Consider the following 19,544-nt stretch of genomic DNA (forward strand, 5'->3'; position numbering starts at 1 on the left):
GGTTACCCAACCACTAAAAATATGAAATAATTTACACGATATGCTGAATTTTTTTGCTTAATTTACATGTGCATACCAAAGTGATACCGTGCATGATTTAATTAAAAATTACGGTGTGTGAAGCATTGGATCAGTAGGGAAACCCAAAATTATTATCTTAGCGGACTCAGCGCTACCATGCGGCATGTCACGCGCATCGCTACAGGGGGATATAGGCGTTAGCGGTCTTCCACTTCGTTGTCTATGCTATGACTTAGGTACGACGAAGTGGTGGTAACATTCGTCCTAACGGTACGACGCGTTGGCTGATATCAAGTTGTTCTACTTCGTAGTCTGTGCCAGTACTTTTTGGCGGGAATTGTTTCAGACGCTTTTACTTTTACAACACTAGATAGATAAAACATCGTTGAGCCAAGTTGAAAAGCTTTTGACACAACTGAATTATAGTGGACACTGCTCTATCCTACCTAATGGAGGAGGGAAATATCCGTCTTCAGGAAGCTTGCTCCGCTCTAGAAGAGATTATTGCTGAGAACGATTTACACCTGAATGAGTTACAGGAAGAGATTAGTCAGACAGTAAACCCTCGTCCTGCGGCCACACGAAAACAAATGCGAACCGCGGATAAGGTTGCTGCATTGGAAGCCAGAAAATGCGATCTAGCTTTTCTTCTAGGAGAAGCTAGACCCACAGATTGCCATCAAAAGGGTATAATACAAAGCAAAATAGTGTAATGTCTTGACCTATTTCAGTTGTTCACATTGTTCTATAGAAATCCTAAGCAACAAGTCACTTATACTAAGCTTGGCACGGGCATCACAATCACGTTCTAAAACGGAAATGCAACAGCTTTTGGTGGAAGAAAAGCTACGACAGGCTTCAATCAAAAAGGAATGTGAAAGGTAATCTATTATCTTTAAATCAATGTGTGGTTATGTTTATTATTTTTTTTCCTGTATTACTTCCAGGAAGACAAAAATCTTAAATGAGCTTACAATGATTCTAAATGCTTTTTTGAAAAAAATGAAATCTATTGAGGAATTGGAATTAGCTGAACTTAAAGCATTAAAAGCTAAAACAAATGACCTTGAAAATACCTGTTCTGAAATGCGAATGGCTATGGTATGTTAAAACAATATTTTTAAAATTAAGGGTGATATGTCATTTGCATTATGTTGAATAGGCTGAATTATTTGACAAATATTTTGGAGCTCCACAAATTCCTGGGTATACTTCAATGTACGAACTTCTGCAGGCAAGCCATATATACATGGGTGCAATCAGTCAATATTGCACCCAATGGTTGTAATTCTTGTGGCAACCATATAATATTTATATTTATGTTCTTTTCTTTCAGCATCTAATGAAGCCCCTTAGACAAAGCCGACGAAGTACATACATTAGAGTAAAAGACTCTGTTTGGCCGTATTACTTGGAGATATTGGAAACAAACGGGATCATTGAGTACCATCGGGTTGACAAAAGCAAAATAAGACTTGTTGACTTTTCAAACGGTCAGTTAGGATTTGATCCGGAGAAAATGGAGGCCGTCAGAGAAAGAGTAGAGGCAAAAATGAAGGCTAAAAAAGTTTTGAAGAAAAACATAAGCAAAGGTAAAAAGGCTTCTGAAGGAAATACAGGCAGAGAAAGATTGGTTGTAACAGTAAGTGAACAAAAAAGTGATAAAGCTTTGAAGAAAAGTGAAGAAAGTGTGCTGGAAGAAGAAGAATGGGAGGATGACCTATAACAGTGCAAGAAAAGAAGCACAAAAGCTCATAAGAATAGGAATCATGTTAAGATTTTCTACTGTTCTTACTAAAACAAAATTCTGTCGTTAATTCAGTAATACAAATCTGTTAAGTGAATATTAATACTTTACGCAATTACTCTTAGAAAAATTTAAATGATATAATAACCAACTAAAATATTTTGATTCATTTTGGTTAAATGAGGTGAGAACCAGACTTGCCGTTCGATCATTTCTTTGAGTTTGATCGAACTCAAACTCATTTTGAAATGAATTGAACGCGCGATCAATTCCACTTTGAAACTTTGAGTTCGCTCAAACTCATCTTGTCGATCAATTTTTCCATTTATTTTTGAAATACCCTATCTAGCGGTCAGTAAAACAAACATTTTAAATCCTTATAGCTAAATTTAAATTTTACATTAAACATCCATGAGAGATTTACATCGGTAAAGCTAGAAGGCTATGCCGTGGTTATTATGGGTCCCAAACTGTTTATTGTTTCCCCAGGGGTTCCAGCCGGGTGGCGATTGGCTGCGAATTGGGCAGAATTTTTTCGTGCAGAGACGGGAACTTTTTCGTTTTAATTTTTTAAAATGTTATTCGCCGTCTAAAACTACGTGCCCTAGGCTTGTTTCCAAATCTGTAGGTTCCTTTGTTAATTTTATATATTTTTTTGTTTGATCAAAATTCAAATTTCGGTTTTATAAGTCGGGCTTTGATTGGTTGGTGAATTTTGGGACCCTCCTGTGTCGCGAGTTTACGTTTTTTGGGAAAAATATTCCTACAGTTTGATTCTTCATGTAAAACTGTATTGTTTAAGGTATTCTTCGTGATGAAAGGTTGGTTAGTTTATTTTTTATTTTTTATTTGTGTTTGTTTAGAAATGGCGAGGGCGGCTGTCGTTTGTCATTTCTTTTATTAGCATTTTAAGAACAAGGAAGTCAGCCGTAAAAACTGCTTGTACAATCAGTCTTTCGTGTGGTGCCATCTAGTGGCAAAGGCAACGATGGAAATGTGCGATCCTAACCTAACCTAACCCGCCGTAGCGTTTTGGCACTACAACTATTTTACTTATTTTAGCCATCGCGGGCCTTTTATTATTTTTATATTATTATTTTATTATTGATCAACCTAACCGGTACTTGGTTTCAAACTAGGCTATCCCATTGCTGTTTTTTTTATGGAATAATTGCGCAATAGCGCGCCACTTCACCGTTCAGCCATTGACGTATGCCCAACAAAATCTCAAAGGCGGACACCCAGTGGCCCTAATATTGATGAAAGATAAACGAATAAATGATAAATGATAAAATTATTATTAAAAGTTTGAAAAGCCTGTGACAGTTTGACTGATGACTTAAGGAGTAAAATTTTTGAAACATAATTCTATGTATTATCAGTAGATGGCGTCTGTTGTGTCTGTGTTAAGATCTTTATTAAGACAGCACAACTCAATTAGACAACGAAGATTACACACGAGGTAAGAGGCGGACACGAAGGGTGAACCTTAACGCGGGGAGTCGCGAGCCCGAATGCCCACCTATCATCCCTCTCTCTAACCCGTCGCTGCCACGACCATCGCGACATCTCCCGTCCATGGTGAATGTCATCGATACACAACAACTCCTCCCGAGCCGACGTACGCTGTCGACGGCTGTCGGCGTACGGGCGGCGGCTTCAATATCTAGATAATGAGGGTGTGGTATGGTGGGCGCGTACACAAATAAGGAACTGATTTGGGGCACATTAGGTACATCATAATCCACGACGGTTGGCGCGTTGAACATGAGGGACATGGAGGACACGGAATGAAACAAATCGATGACTAAACATGAATTGACACTGACATGAATGGCATTAGACATGAAAGACATGGAATGAAACAAATCGATGATTAAACATGAATTGACATTGACATGGATTGCTTTAGACATGAAGGACGTGGAATGAAACATCTCAATGATTAAACGTGGGACGTTAGACTGAAAACATAACCCGGGGCTTGCGTTGACGGGCGCTTCTGCGGGGAGCTGGTGGGATGGCTGCTGCCGGCTGCCGCCCATCTTCCGGGCGGTCCATGGTCGCCGCTGCGCTTTGATCGCTCGTCTCCGTTGACTCCGGTTCTGCGCCGCCCTCTTCCTCGGCCGTTGAAGGTACCATGAGACGGAGGAATCGCCTGTTGCGCCAAAGCACACTGCCACTAGCGAATTTGACGCGATATGACCGGTATCGGCCAACCGCGACGATCACCCCAATGTGGCTCCATAATTTTGTCTTGTTGTCCTGAACACGTACCGGCGCGGAGGGGGCAGAGTGGACGGGTTCGGGAGTCAAAACGGAATTTCGTGGCCGCGTTCGCTTCAGCCTGTCGTTCTCGCGCCGCCATAACCTCTTTCCATTGGCTGGCGTAGGATGAGCGGTGAGCTGGCACGATAGAGCGGAGCTGATGGCCAAAGACGATTTGAGCCGGCGACAGTCCCGTCTCGTGCGGAGTATTCCGGAATTCCAGCAATCCGGCGAGGAACTCCTCCGATGATAAATCTCCGGACGGGGCCAGCTTCAGCACCAACTCCTTCACCGCTTTCACCGCAGCCTCTGCATGCCCGTTACTTTGGGGATAGTGCGGGGTGGAATTGCCCCACGCTACCCCCCAGCGTTGAAGAGCCGCCTGAAAGATTCCGGCATCAAATTGCGGGCCGTTATCCGAACGAAGGCGCATCGGAACACCCAATTCCACGAAGTTGCTGATGACGGCCTGCATCACCTCCCGGGCCGTCGGGTCATGCTTCCACTGATGCACTACCGGCCACCCTGACAGACGGTCAGCGTAAACCAAGACATGTAGAGACCCATGTTGGAACAAGTCCACGGAGACGTCTTCAAAAACATACGTTGGCATAGGATCAGCCAACAGCGGTTCCTGGCCCTGGCTCGCCAAGCGTTCCTGGCAGGTGGCGCAGCGCTCCACCAACATCGTGACGTCATTGGTGATTCCCGGCCAGTATACGGTCTGTTGTGCGCGCCGTTTTGTCCTCACGATCCCCTGATGAGCCGCGTGCAATTTCGTGAGGATTTTACGGCGTGATGCGAGAGGGATAACGATGCGCGAGCCGTACAGAACAAGACCGCCATCTGTGGACAGCTGATCTCGAATTGACCAGAATTGACGGATGTGGGTCGGAGTGAGCGCACGATTCGTAGGAAATCCGGATTCAACTGCAGCGATGAGGTCAAGGTACTGAGGATCGGCTGCTGCTCCCGTGCGTAACTCGTCGAGAAGGTTATCCGGCAGATGACTCGGTGAAACTGCGTCGTCTTCCGGTTCGATAATCGCGTTGACGCTCTGGATAACTACGTGACGCACGGAGAATGCCAGTTCCGTCCCAACGCATTCATCGTCCACTGCCGGGTCGTTCACGGGTGCTCGTGAAAGTGCGTCCGGTATTGCGTGGTCTTTGCCCCTGCGCCACACGGTGGTGAAAGAATATGGGGACAAGCGCTCCTTAAGTCGCTGGATTTTTGGATTGTCGATTGCGTCGAGGGTATGTTTGTCTAGGATCGCCACCAGCGCTTGATGGTCGACCATCAACGTGAAGTTAGGTAGGCCCGACAGGTACAGGCGGCACTTCCGGATAGCCCATTCTACGGTGGCCAACTCCAGTTCCACAATGGCATATCGGGATTCGGTGTCCGTACACCAGCGTGAGTTGGCATCCACCAACCGCCATGAGTCGCCGTGGCGCTGTAGTAGGGCGTATCCCATGCCGTTTTTCCGCGATGCGTCGACCTGTATTGTAGGTTCTCGTTCCGGGTCGAAGTGAACGAGCACTGGAGGAGAGACGAGGGCTAGCTTCACTGCTTCGAAGGCCTGGTCGTGGTCTGCCGTCCAGACATATGGGTTGCGAGTGCTGAGCAGAGGGCGGAGAGGGGCTTTTGCGGCAGCTACTTCTGTTGAGAATCCAACTGTTCTACCAAGCCCATAAATGATCGGAGTTCCGAGATGTTGGTTGGGCGGGGGAACCGTGATAGTGCCTTCAATTTTCCTTCCTCGATCGTGATACCGCCGTGTTGAATGTCGTAGCCGACCCAAGAAATTCGGGGTTTGGCGAATCGAAATTTTTCCTTACTAAACGTAATCCCAGCTACACGGGCGGCTTGTAAGATCGCGCAGACGCCGGCGACATGTGCTGGAAACGAGCGATCAAAGCGCAGCAAATCGTCCACTACTCTTATGGTGTTGGTCATGGCTGCAAATGCCGCATCCGCCCGCCGGTTGTACTCATCGCCGGAGCTGCATAGGCCCATGGATGCGCGTAAGAATTTATACCGTCCCCATGGAGTCATAAACCTCGTGAGGTGCTGGCTGGATGGATGAAGGGGGATTTGGTAGTAACCGTTCACAGCGTCGAACCTAGTGAAGAAGCGACATTCACTGTCGATTTCGGCCACTGCGTCCCGTGGCGTGCGAGTCGGGTGTGTAGGCCGTTTGACGAATTTATTTAAGCGCGTGTGGTCGACACAGATCCGAAGCTTACCGCCTGGACCGCGGATCACTACCAACGGTGCGGCCCACTCCGACGGCTCACTGACAGGCACAATCACTTTCTTCTTGACCAGTTCGTCCAACTTATTCTTGACTTCGACGCGGTCGCCGAACGCAATCGGGCGCGCGCCATTGACGTAGAAGGGGACAGCATCATCGCGTATTTGTATCTCCATGTCTGGGCCAACCATCTGACGTAACTCGTCGTCTTGGTCGAACACTACATCAAATTCTGCCATGATGGCCGATTCGACGACAGAAATCTGTTCCGCACTAGGCTCCACCGGAATGTAAACGCCACGGAGAAAGGGACCGCTAGATGGGGCTACCGCGTCGCCCGGATGTAGTGGAGCGTTCGTCGCCCTTAAAGAATTTATCGGCACCAATGGTTTAGGATAATCCTGATGTAGAATGTTCAGACTGATACAGTCTACTCGGCATAGCAGCATTCCACTAATCTCAGGGCAAAACACGACCGTGATGCGAGCGCTTTGATCACTGTACCGAACTGTCAAATCCCGCTGCCCAATAGACAACAGTGGCGACGAGCGGTCTGCCATAACCAAGTCGAACGATGAAGCTGCCAACTGACTTTCGGATATCGCGATGGCCTCCATGACGTCCTTTCCGCACACACTGACTTCAGCGCCAGGATCCGGAATTGCATTAGTAAGCAGTGCTTCTACTGCGCCGTCTTCTTCCAGTATTTCCAGGGAGATAGTAGGAGACCCCCGGCGTTTTTGGTTGGCCTGGATGTTTCCAATGATGATATGCGCCATCTTAGATTTGGCACCACCACTAGCGCCACCGCTCGTGCCGGTTTTTTCCTTATTCCGGTTGGGACATTTCGGGGAGAAGTGGTCCGGTCTTCCACATAGATGGCACGACTTTCCGACCGCAGGACAGCTTTCTCCTGGAGCATGAGATGCCCGGCCGCATGATCCGCACTCATTTTTGTATGGGCGACGGTCTGATTGACCTTGTTTCGTCAAAATGGCTGCCACTCCGGATTGCCCACTGAGAATGCGCTCATTTGCCCGAGCCGATTCTTCGCTCCGACAAATGTTGACCGTGGCTTGTAAGGTTGGGAACGGACTAAGAGCCAGCAGTTTCTTTTTCGTTTCCGTGTCCCGGGTTCCAGCAATGATGCGCGTTACCAATCTCGTTTCTGTGCATGTTCCGCACAAGTCTGCTGTGTCCGCCAGCCGACGCAACCCGATGAAGAAGTCGTCGAATGATTCTGACGGTCCCTGCTTCCGCTCTTCGAACGCCACGCGGTCCAGTGCAACATTCCGCTTAGCACGAATATAATCCGCGATGCGGTCGAGCACTTGGTCGGGAGTGGTTATAGTCGCCGGAGTGATGTTTAGTCCAACCTCCACCACTTGTTGCATTGTGGGATCCAGTGACATTCGGAATGCTGCCATCTGTTCCGTGATAGGGTAACTAGCCAGCTGACTTAGTTCCACAAAATCATTCCACCGATTCCTCCATGATTTCAAAAGCGGAATAGATATATCGCTGTGAAGTTTGTCAACTCCGGATGGATCCAGTCGCCGTCTTTGGGGGGGTAATGGGGGCAGCAAAGGTCCACCTCCGCCGCCACCGGCGCCACCGCCTCCACTAGCGCTACCGCCTCCGCCAGCGCCACCGCCTCCGCCAGCGCCACCACCTCCAGCACCGCCGCCGGCGCCACCAGCTTGAACGATGGCCAAAAGTTGGGCCAATTGGGTAGCAATGGCCGTCTGACCGACTTCAATGGCGTCGATCCGTGCGTCGGTAGCCACGATAGCTGCTGTTGCTGCGTTGGCTGCTGCCAACGCGTCCGCTGCCGACGTCATGTTGTTGCGGAATAAACTGGGTGAACGTGGACGACGAGGGTGTCTGAAAAAATAGGGATCGTTCATGTACACCGCCCCACGATATGGTTCGAATACGTTGGCCAATCACGCCACTATTAATGAAGGAGAACGGCTACACGGCAATGTCAGATGCACTGGGGGGGGGGCAGTCACGTGCACGAGAGAAAAAAGTAGCGGCGCACCCGATCACTCGATTGTAATAGCGTCACTATGTGAACGCACACGCCGAAAGAATTACCAATAGGATGGGGGAATCTCCACACAGATGCACGGCGATAAAAGCGAGGCAGAAATGGCTACGCTACGACGTCGGATGCGAAAGGGGGATGGCATCCAAATGGCGGCGATCACAGACCACGCGACGACAGGAGACGCACGGTATTGGGAATCGCAGCACTAGTTAGAGGGAAAAAGGTTAAACCAACTGCGCCATGTTGTGTCTGTGTTAAGATCTTTATTAAGACAGCACAACTCAATTAGACAACGAAGATTACACACGAGGTAAGATGCGGACACGAAGGGTGAACCTTAACGCGGGGAGTCGCGAGCCCGAATGCCCACCTATCATCCCTCTCTCTAACCCGTCGCTGCCACGACCATCGCGACATCTCCCGTCCATGGTGAATGTCATCGATACACAACAGCGTCTAGTAAGAAATGTTGTGCGCAAAATTCAGTTTCGGATCGCGATCAAACTCATCTAAAATGAGTTGATCGATCGATCGTTTTTTGAGTTTGAGTTTGATCGCGATCAAAAATTGATTTCGATCACGGCATGTCTGCTCAGCACACTGCTTCCACCGATCAAATATTTTAATATTAAAGTGTTAGGGGCTGTTCATAAATTACGTAGTACGTTTTAGGGGGGGAGGGGCTCTGACAAAATACTACGGTTTGCTTCAGGGGGAAGGGGGGGGTATTTCCTATTTTACTACGTAGTGTGCGGAAAAAAAATTTTTGAAAAAAAAGTAAAATTGGCTGCAGTAGCCTGGGGGAAATGGGGAGGAGCTTCCAGACAGGCCTAGACATGAAGGGGAAATCCCCATTGAATGGCAAACTGGTTGTTTCGTTTCGTCTCAGTTAGTCGTTGACCCCGACCTTGGTCAACAATGTCTCAGCCTAATATTTACCAACAATTATTTGAGGCATATTGTAAGGCTTATCCAGACAAGAAAAAAGAAACTTGCCAAAAAGAACTTAACAAAGAAAGGGAGTCAATAAAATCAAGTTCAGAGAATAAACCGTTGTTGATAAAACCAAAAGCTGAAGAATATCTTAAAAAGCTTAATGCTATTGCTGCGAAAAAAAAGGTGTTAATCCACCTTTTTTTTAAGCGACATTTATTTTTTAAAGAGCCGTTTGTATTTGAGGCATCGCGGACACTTAAGTCGCGCGGCCCCCAGATGGCGAGAAGAAAAAATATTATTCCGTATTTTCGTGGAAACACTATGGATATTAAACCACGTGCCACAGTAGATACAATGTTTCCTGATAAAAAGGAAGCATTTATATAAGAGCTAACAGAGGGCAAAATGCACTATAGTGGCAATTTTTCGCCAACTCATCGATATCTCATTTAAAAACAAAAACAACCATAGAAAGGCCCCAAGAACTAGAATTTCAACCTGATTCGGATCAGTTTTGTGAACCTTTATTGACGGACTCTGCAACAGAACAGAACATTTGTTCAAAAATTACGAATTCTGCGAAAAGGCCTGCCCAAGAAGCAACTAAAAATGAAATTGATCTATTAAATGGGGATTTGGTTGGTCTTTATAATCGACAAAAAATGAACATGCTAACTATAAAAGAACAGGAAATTCTTAGGCTAAGAAAAGAAAGCTGGATGAATGTAAGAAAAAACTTTAAAATTTACAAGATCGCCAACAAAATCAAAAAAAGTTCCGTGATAATCGTCGAGAAGCTCTTAATTCAGCTGTTGTTGCTGACCCTAATTTAAAATCAAAACTGAAGATCAAGGACTCTGGCAGTGCGGGTAGGCCTCGCCTCGAAGAAACACAGCCTTTGTTGTTGTCTGAAATTGTCCGAATCGCTAGGCATGGATCAGCGGCTCATAAAAAGCGACAAGATGAAATCTATCGTAGCATCTTAACCTTGGATGATTTAACTGAGCAACTTACTAAAGACGGATTTCACGTGAAAAGATCATCAGTGTACCTTCGATTACAGCCTAAAAGGAGTAGTAGCCACCAAGGAAAGCGCCATATTGACATGGTTCCAGTGAGACTTATTCGGGCTCAGAACGACTTTCATAAAAGTCATCCAGATCAGAGACTGTGTCAAGCAACTATACGTACCATGGATGAACTTGCATCTCTTTTGGGACCGTCAGAAGTGTGCTACATCTCTCAAGACGACAAAGCAAGGTATTTATAATTTCAAATAATTTCTGGCCTTTTATTAGAACTATTTTTCTATTGTCACTGTCTTTTTATTTACTGCGGTTATAAAATTAACGTGGAATTATTGGTTATTTTCCAAAGAGTGGCTATAGGGATAACGGCAGCAAATGTACAGGCCCCTATGCTTATGCACATGCAGTATCGGGTAAAACTTCCGGACCATGATTGGGTTGTCGCAGCTGGGCACAAGCTCATCCCATCTGTATATGCAGGCATAGCTGTTGACAGAAATGGCCTAGGAATGCCCGGTGCTGTCGGATATTCAGGTCCAACTTATGTCGCCATTCGCTCCGGCAAACATTGTTCTTCAACTGCTTTAAGTCATTGTATGGACTATGAACGATTACTGAACCTCCCTGAATTCAACTCTATAACAAAAAGTTCAGATGAGAGAGTGAAGCCGATTGTTATGTTCTCAGGTATAAAATCAAATTGATGAATGAAATTTAATTTCTAACACTTTTTGTATAACTATTTTCTTTCTACTAGTTGATGGGGGTCCTGACGAAAATCCTCGTTACAACAAAGTAATTGAAGTTGCAATACATCACTTTGTGTCACACGATCTTGATGCGATTTTCATCTTTACCAATGCACCAGGTAATATCAACTTTATAACAATCCTATTGGATGAGATTTTTTACACACCCATATACAAAACGCCTTTTCATTATATTTTCACATAAAAAGGCAGGAGTGCCCATAATCGAGCAGAGCGAAGGATGGCCCCTTTAAGTCGCCCACTATCTGGGTTAATTCTTCCTCATAATTACTACGGGAACCACCTTGACGCAGCTGGTAAGACCATCGATATGGACCTTGAAAAACAGAACTTTGAAAAAGCTGGGACTACTCTGGCAGAGGTATGGAGCGAAGTAGTATTTGATGAATATCCTTGTGTTGCTGAATATGTGGATCCGAATTATTATGAATTCAGTCAAGATCGGCTCAACGTGAAAGATCAGTATTGGTTTTCGGAGCATGTTCGCACGAGCCAGTACTTTACGCAAATTGTTCAGTGTAAAAATCTAATGTGTTGTATTAACGAGCCGAGAAGCTCATAATTGGCCGTTGTTCCTACGCGGTTTATTCCTCCTCCGATTCCATTGATCCAAACTGACAAAGGCTTAAAAGCTTCTGATCGAAGTGGCTTTGAAAGTTACGTCTTTCCTTCTTTATTTTTATCGCTCCATCTTTCACGCGACTTATTGCCTAATTCAACTAAAGAATTCCTTACGCTCCCTTATGATCTTTACACACCCTCAGTTCAGTCGCAGTTATTGGATCGAATTTGCCAAAAATGTTCGCTTTATTTTGCATCGAAAGTTATGCTGAAGAGTCACATGATTGTACACAAAAAGAAGACTCAAAGCGCAAGTGCAGTTGTTGAGAAAGAGTTCATCGTCACAAGAACTAGACCTGTTCGCATCGCAGCGATGCGACAGAGAGAAATTATGGCTATCATTGTATCAGATGACAATAATGGCTTCCCACAAAGCACAGAGACGTCCGAGGGACATCCTATGGAGGTTTCTCATGGGCTATTGGGACATCCATAGGACGTTAAATTTCAGGCCAGGTCACGTCCGATTCAGGTCAAATGTCCTACCCAGGATACATCCCATGGAAGTCCAAATTTGACATCCTTTAGACGTCTTTCGGATTTCGAATAAGGACAAGAATTGAACCTTTTCCCCACTGAAATTGGGCTTTAATTGGTTTTCATAATTAACAAAAAAAAAAAGAAAAAAAAAGAAATGTTACAATTGGTTTTTGTTACTCCATGAATTTTATTTTCAACAATCATGGTACATATTAATCGAATAACGAAAAAATTTTAATCTTCATCATCAGAGGACGAAGATGGTAGTGGCCTTCTGTCTTCTTCGGAATCATCCTCTTTTTCATTGTTTTTATTCTCCTCCTTTTTTTTTTTGCTGCTGCTGCTGCCGCCGCCAACTCTGCTTTCATACCATCCTTTGCATGTTTCAGCCAATTTTGAATAGCCAATATCGCCTCATGACTTTTTATTTTAGGTTTTTCATATTTAAGGATTACACCTATTAATTTAATAAAGATTAGAATTAGAAGTTGTGTCTATCGTGACTGCTTGTACTATAAAACTATTTTAAATGATACCTAGCATGACTTTGCCAAGCATTGTGTCTTTAAGACACATATTTCCTCTGTTTCCTTCCCAACTGAAGTTTCGAGTAAACTTTTTATTCAAGCAGAAAACACAAATTTTTTAACAAACGCCTGCTATGTCGGGAGCTGTACGGACGGATTCTCTGATAACTATTACAGTCCATATGCAAAAAATCTACCTTATCACTGTCCGTTGAATCCATTTCCAATTATAAGAAGAACAGGAGTCGCTGCTGTGAAGAGATGAACTGATGACTGTGACCTATGAACTGTGATGGGATGAGACCAAACCAAGATGATGAAGGTAAGTCCACAAAAGAGAAAACAATTAGCAAGAATGGCTAACCTGTAGAAAATTCAGAAATAATTAGCAAGAATTTTTTATAACTTGTGAATAGGGCATACCTGATAAGTGATCGGGATGAGATCCAAGATGAAAGAGTAAGTTAATTTCAGTTTTCACTTACAAAAATTTCGCTGCATCAGCTACCAAAACACATTTCAATTATTCAATAGCATTTCCTTTATAAATCTTCTTACCTCATGAATTTCTTTGAATAACTGCTGACACAATTGAAAAAGAATGGCGGCGAAGCAAAGACAGATTGGCGTCGTTGAAGAACAGAAAAAAGACGAAAAAGCATTGCCAGATAACATTTATTGAGACATTGCTGTTTAAACAAATTAATTTTGTTTTTTATTTTAATAATGCAGTAAACTGAAATAAACTGTTATAAATTTGTTTAAAAAATTTATTTTCAATAAAACAACTTAAGAAAACACATCGATCAAGATTTATTAAAAGCAGTTTAATATAGTGCATGCCATCTAGTGGCGTACATAATAGGGGCCAAAATAGCTTTTGGGGGACTTAGAAAAAAAACTAAAACAGAATGGCCTACCGCGACCTCTTTACGACGTCGCTACAACATCCCATTCCGGTTCAGGACATTGGGCCCTAGCAGGGACGTCTATACGACGTCGGGTGCTATGTGGGTTAGAAGCAGAGGACGCAGAATGGATTGACAAAGACGAATTGGATATTTCTGGAATCCCACCATTTGTCGAAAAGCCCTCGATCTTATAGTGCCCAGTTGTGACGCTTGAAGAGCATTTTGATAATCCATGGGAGAACGATGAGTGAATTAAAAAATAAGTCATATCCTGCCTATTAAATTGTTAATAACGCAGTTACACCCAGAATCAATCAATATTTGTGAGCAAATTGTTGTTTCATGTAAAAGTTTAACGGTTGCTAAAATACAGTTTTTTAAACCCTTTATTTGCCTACTTTTTAAGATATAGTTTTTAGGGGGGGGGTCTTGCCGTTTACTACGTAATTAGGGGGGAGGGGGTTTCCGATTCTACTCAGCTTACCACAATAGGGGGGGGGGGTCCAAAAACAGTAAAAAAGCTACTACGTAATTTATGAAAAAAGAAAGTACTGGAAAGTACTGGAAAGTACTGGCGCGACACATGTAGAAAGTTTTTTTTTCAATTTCAAGCAAGTTTTTTCCGGCAGTAAACCGTGTCTCGGGTAACCTGGGGCCGAACCCTATTCTAGACCAGTGTATCGTATTTGGGTATTAAAATAAAATTATTTTAAAATAAAATACTTAAAATACGTATTTTATTCGGTATTTGTATTTGGGCTGTTTCTTATTTAAAGTATTTGTATTTGTATTGGTCGTTTACGCTGAAAGTGAATAAAATACAAATACAAATACAAAATACTTTTTTTTCAAAGATTTGAAGTTTGTAAATTAGCCACAATGTATGAATCGAAAGTAACTTCATTTTGACAGCGTTATTGCACCTGCAAAACGTTTTGCAATAGCTTTTTCTAGTTTCAAAACTTTCAATTGCATTTTTCGTCGTCTGTTTGTCTCGTGTGTGTTTTCATTAAACCACAAGTTTCTTTAACGTATATCTCTAGTTCTCTACAAATCGGATGGTTTCTTATTACTGTGCGTTCCAGTGTTTCGGATTTTCTAAATTTGCCGGATTTGACTCAAATCCAAATCATTGCGTGTGTTTTGAAATCCGTTCCAAATCCTAAGCTCGAAAAAATCAGCAAAATCCAATCCAAATCAAATCCAAATCCAAATCCAAATCATTTTAAATTTGAGAAAATCCGATCCAAATCCGATCCAAATCCGATCCAAATCCAATCCAATTCACAATCAATTGTTAATTTTATGATTGCAACATGTAACACATAGTTACATACAAGTTCTTCTACATATTCTGTGTCAAGGTAAAAATTTTTTAAATTTCCTTTTAATTTTTTTGACTTTAATCCCTAATTTAATATCAAATAAAAACCCAAGACTTAATAGGATTAGTTTACTTTTTAATAGAAGTTTTGCTAAAAAGTCTGTTCGACTTTTGATTTCTTACAAAATCCATATTTTTTTTAAAACTATAATAACAGGTTCCTTTAGATTTCTTAAGTAGGATTAAATCTTTTTATTTCTGAGTATTCTGACTGACAATGGTGAAAAGAGCAAAAAAAAAAAAAAAGAGTTAGCCACAATTCATCATTTGTGTTTGACAGGAGTCACAGGACTCATAAGTTTCATATTTCGCTTTATGAAAAGCATTTTCGCGAAGAGAGGAGGCTTAATGCGATTTCTTTTAGCCGATGCAATGTCCGCTAAAGACCCGTTCGATCTCTCCTCCCGAAGCGGGCACCCCGAAGAGCTCCCTTGCTATCAAAGCCAACAACGGGAATCGATGGGCGTTTACTTTCCAATAACCTAAGGGACTAAAGCGCAAGTCAGAAGAACAATCATTGTCAGGAGAGCAATGATTGTCCGTCTGCAGAGTCTGCAGACGACAAGAAAGGTAAATACTAAACAGTGGCTGGGTGGTACAGGAAAAAAATTCTAAATTGGAAAAAAATCCGAAACAAATCTTTATAAAGGATTTGGATTTGATTTGAAAAAATCCGGGTTTTTTTTTGTGGGGATCAAATCCGATCCAAATCCAAGCCATTGAAAAATAAGGCAAATCCAAATCCCTTAAAAATCCGGGAGGATTTGGATTTGATTGGATTTGGATTTGATTTGAAAAAAAAAATCCGAAACACTGGTGCGTTCTGGAGAACTTGTATAATACCCACGGTAAGTGTTTAAGTTATTGAACATTCTTAAAATACGTAATGGCATAAACTAATAACTTGGCATATCCTCTGATTCAGTGACAAGAATGTCGGCAAGAGAGAACCTTGGACAGACAGTTAAAAATAAAGGAGTAAGAGGCAAATAAGAATGGAGCAGTTGGACATCCTACGTTGCGCATTCTCCGCAAATGCGAAAATCAAATTTGTGTCCAATCTGTGGTACGCTGTCTACAGCGTCTTATGGGAAAACCAACCATTTCACTTTAAAAATATTGTTTTCTTCTCTATAACTATGTTTTACCTCACTGTTGTACCTAACAGTGGATTCGCTATTCATTTGGTGATAACCAAATTTTTCCCTCCATCTCCTTTTAAGTCTAATTAATTTTTGTTTAAGAGTCCTTTTTTGTGATCGACCCGGCTAGCAGAAGAACCCGAATTCTTTAGCTAGCTGGTGTATTGTTGTTCACTCTATAAACGTAAAACTTGTAAGTTTAACAAGATGAAGTGTTGCGTACGAAACTGTGAAAAGAATCACAAGGATGGAGTTAAATTTTTAAGTTTTCCTAAAAAGAAAATTCACTGTTCAAACGAAGTACAACAACTCCAGAATTTGCGAAGGAAAGCGTGGGATGTTTTTAGGAACTAACTAACTACAAGAACAAGAATAAAATTTGTCATTAACATGATAATAAAACTTATATTTTTTTAACATACTACTTTTTTCTTTTTAACAACTCAATTGCTATATTGCTGTCAAACTAGTACACTTTTCATTTCAAAAACTTTATTTCCTTTTGTTTTATCTTTATTCATCTGTTTATGTAACTATAACAAGTGTTAAAAGTTTTTTGGGGGTGTTTTTCAACGGGGCTATAATTGCGAACGCCAGATGGTGTCGTCGTAACCCTTGTTTTTTTGTCTGATTTGCTCTTACTAGGGAACGCCTACCCGCCATAGGAGGTATTTGAGTTTACAGGCCTTGAGCATTAAGTAGGCCTTGGTCTGAACGCTGGATTTGTAAAATCACAGACCAAGAATAGAAAGACTGTGATCGGCCTATACCTGCTGAGAGGATGCTCAAAAACCATGCTCGTGCCTGCCGCAAGTTGGCGCTGCCTCTGCAAGCCGTACTTTTTTGCGGATTTTTCCGTTTCCCTACTGATTAGATGCTTCACACACCCGGGATTTGTGAATAAACTAAGATAGATAATTTTTTTATTTTTATTTCTTAATTATAAGCAAAAATTCTTTATATCCCCTTATTCATTTGAACTGTATTGGCCCAACCTTATATACGCATAAAAATTTCGTTATAAAAATCCAATTTTCTCCTTGTTTTCTTGATATTTTTTTCTATCGTGAAACGCTGTACCTTGAGTCAATACGGAGAGAAGAACCAAATTGGGCGCGAAGCCTTAAGTTAATATTAAAGTGAATAGCACAGTTAGTTATTTCTTTCAGTCAAGTGATGCATTCATTGCATTGTGAATAGGTATCTTCTGTTTTATATTATTTTTACCTTACACCACTTTACGAATACTAATTTATGCTAGTGTGGAGATGATATATTGCTTCATAATTGGCTGTCAGAATGGGAAAAAAAAGATTTGTGCCAAGCCTGCAAATGACAACCCGAAAAAAGTAGTTTTTTTTCAACCACCAAAAGATGAAGTATTGAGGAACGTATGGGTAAAGAATATCCCAAACAATGGAAAGGAGTTAAAGATTTCATCATATGTGTGTGATGAGCACTTTCTAGACCATGATATCAACAAATATTCTGAAACAGTTATTAATGGTTCAATCCATCGAGTTGAATGGAAAAGGTGGAAATTGAAAAGTGGAGCTTTTCCACAAATCTTTCCAGGTAAGTTACAAGAATCTATATTGTTTTACATTTCACTTTTTTCATAATACCTGTGTACAATGTTTTTAGTGTCAACCGAAGAGAATCCAGTGAAAAAGAGAAAACCACCTCTCGCAAGAAAACCACTTGGTAACATAAGCAATTATCATGGACATTTCCCTTCTCAAATTACAAGTGCTGTTAAAAAAGTAAAAGCTAATGCTGTTACTAAGACTAAAGTTTGCAATACACAAACAAAAGATACACCTACAGAAGGTCCTGTTACAGTTTATGAAGACATAAATAATGAAGTCATTGAGGTTGCAGCTGTGTGTAATGTCACAGGTAATATGTCAGTTCTAGAGGCTGTCAAGGAAAATGAAAACTCAACATTTTCACCTAATGACATTCGAAATATCAAGCTACCCTCAACAACTTGGAGAATTGGATCCCTAAAAGACGGATTGCTTAATTTCTTTAACATTGAAGAAAAAAAACAAAGTGTTGCAATTCAAAAATTGCTTTCCGTTGATTTCAATAGACGCTTTTACACCAAAACAATCATAAATCGAGAGCTTACAGATATTGAAGAGAATACCAACACTTTTACATCACTAGCACAAATTGAAGAAGTTTTGTTAAATCTTCACAATGCAAGAATATGTCCTGGCATCGTCCACGATCCTTTAAAATACCCAACTACAGAAAACTTGGTTCGAAATGGTCAGCTGCTGCATGGAATTTGGAGATGGAATAAGTATGTTTTTTCTTTTACGTCACATTTAATCACTAGCATTATATAAACCCATAACTATAATTGTTAATTTAGATGCAGCCTCCTAATTTCTGAATGTGGCAAGATGACGCACTGCAAATTCTGCAAGATGTTGAAGAAAGCTTTACAAATGCAGTTTAACAGACACAAGAAAATTAAACTGCACACCAAAATCAACCACACATTTTTGAGCATGAAACAACTATCCCGAAAAATCGTTGTTAAGGCCAAACGTGAAGCCCAACTTAAGTTTCAATTAAAGAAGAAAAAAGAAGAAAATATGGTAGTTTTAACATACATTAAACAAAACTATTAAATATGTAAGGGCTTAACATAAAATTAACATTAATTGTAGAAACTGAAAGCTGCGCTAAAAGACATGCGCTTGAAATTAGCAAAAGTTAAATATGAACAGATAGACATAGACAAATTAAGCGACAAGGTAATATTTTTTAATGTTTGTGCCCTTACAATTAATTATGAAATGATATTCGACCTGTGTGACTACTGACTAGTAAATAGCCCATTTTTGATTGACACCTCTTTATTCAATTGCGCACGTTATTTACATTGTGACTCTTACCTTATTGTCATAAAACTTGAGGTTTACCTATCGATGATGTAACCACATTTTTTGATGACATTTTGGCTGAATCCGATTGATTTGACGATTGTAATAAATATTCCAATAACGTTTAACAACATTAAATTGATGTTCACCGTGTTTACCTGTCAATTGGTTGCTAATAATAATTTGATCCATTAGGAAAAATTGGTCGTGAGAACATTAATCGCAAAGTCAAGGAGTGTAGATAAGAATAAGAAGGACATCAGATACGAGATTGAATGGTTGCTTGAATGCTTATTGATACGAGTGAAGAGCCCAGCTACCTACGAACATATTAGAATTTGCAACATTCTGCCTCTTCCTTCAAGGAATACTCTACAGAAAATGACAAGTAGCTTGTCGTCAGAGTTTGGCTTTAATCAATTTGCACTTGAGTGTATTAAAACAAAGTTGAAAAACAAACCGCTATCCGAAAGATACGGTTCCCTAATGTGGGACGAAA

At 41.7% G+C, this 19,544-nt stretch overlaps 4 protein-coding genes, 1 long non-coding RNA gene and 1 pseudogene across 7 annotated transcripts; 3 read left to right on the top strand and 3 right to left on the bottom strand.

The window, feature by feature from the left end:
• The first annotated feature begins 236 nt into the window (after window positions 1-236).
• Window positions 237-1,865, top strand: LOC116934948 (centromere protein K). Its single transcript, XM_032942355.2, has 5 exons — window positions 237-708; window positions 773-902; window positions 969-1,122; window positions 1,184-1,255; window positions 1,358-1,865. Exons 1-5 carry the CDS (start codon window positions 471-473, stop codon window positions 1,745-1,747), a joined length of 984 nt encoding a protein of 327 aa, XP_032798246.1. The 5' UTR covers window positions 237-470; the 3' UTR covers window positions 1,748-1,865.
• A 1,271-nt stretch (window positions 1,866-3,136) lies between these two features.
• LOC116936776 lies at window positions 3,137-4,136 on the bottom strand (annotated as a pseudogene).
• A 394-nt stretch (window positions 4,137-4,530) lies between these two features.
• Window positions 4,531-8,190, bottom strand: LOC116936775 (uncharacterized protein K02A2.6). Its single transcript, XM_045178416.1, has 3 exons — window positions 5,772-8,190; window positions 4,642-5,718; window positions 4,531-4,561 (listed from the first exon to the last, which is right to left on the bottom strand). The coding sequence occupies exons 1-3, from the start codon at window positions 8,132-8,134 to the stop codon at window positions 4,531-4,533; spliced, it is 3,471 nt and encodes a 1,156-aa protein (XP_045034351.1). The 5' UTR covers window positions 8,135-8,190.
• A 2,052-nt stretch (window positions 8,191-10,242) lies between these two features.
• LOC123475557 lies at window positions 10,243-12,137 on the top strand. Its single transcript, XM_045178418.1, has 5 exons — window positions 10,243-10,542; window positions 10,660-10,997; window positions 11,068-11,178; window positions 11,269-11,598; window positions 11,845-12,137. The coding sequence occupies exons 1-5, from the start codon at window positions 10,388-10,390 to the stop codon at window positions 12,135-12,137; spliced, it is 1,227 nt and encodes a 408-aa protein (XP_045034353.1). The 5' UTR covers window positions 10,243-10,387.
• A 211-nt stretch (window positions 12,138-12,348) lies between these two features.
• Window positions 12,349-13,355, bottom strand: LOC116930224. 3 transcript variants are annotated; one of them, XR_006650993.1, is made up of 5 exons: window positions 13,267-13,355; window positions 13,132-13,212; window positions 12,906-13,072; window positions 12,718-12,796; window positions 12,349-12,638 (listed from the first exon to the last, which is right to left on the bottom strand). It is a non-coding gene; the product is annotated as an uncharacterized LOC116930224 (long non-coding RNA). The 3 variants fall into 3 exon arrangements; XR_006650994.1 differs by lacking the exon at window positions 12,718-12,796; XR_006650995.1 differs by lacking the exons at window positions 12,349-12,638; window positions 12,718-12,796 and adding an exon at window positions 12,819-12,852.
• Window positions 13,356-17,238: 3,883 nt separating this feature from the next.
• Window positions 17,239-19,187, top strand: LOC123475621. The gene is made up of 4 exons (XM_045178581.1): window positions 17,239-17,345; window positions 17,407-17,720; window positions 17,790-18,456; window positions 18,529-19,187. The coding sequence occupies exons 2-4, from the start codon at window positions 17,414-17,416 to the stop codon at window positions 18,788-18,790; spliced, it is 1,236 nt and encodes a 411-aa protein (XP_045034516.1). The 5' UTR covers window positions 17,239-17,345; window positions 17,407-17,413; the 3' UTR covers window positions 18,791-19,187.
• The last annotated feature ends 357 nt before the right edge of the window (window positions 19,188-19,544 follow it).

This window comes from Daphnia magna, linkage group LG8 (assembly GCF_020631705.1).
Source record: "Daphnia magna isolate NIES linkage group LG8, ASM2063170v1.1, whole genome shotgun sequence".
NCBI lineage: Eukaryota > Metazoa > Arthropoda > Branchiopoda > Diplostraca > Daphniidae > Daphnia > Daphnia magna.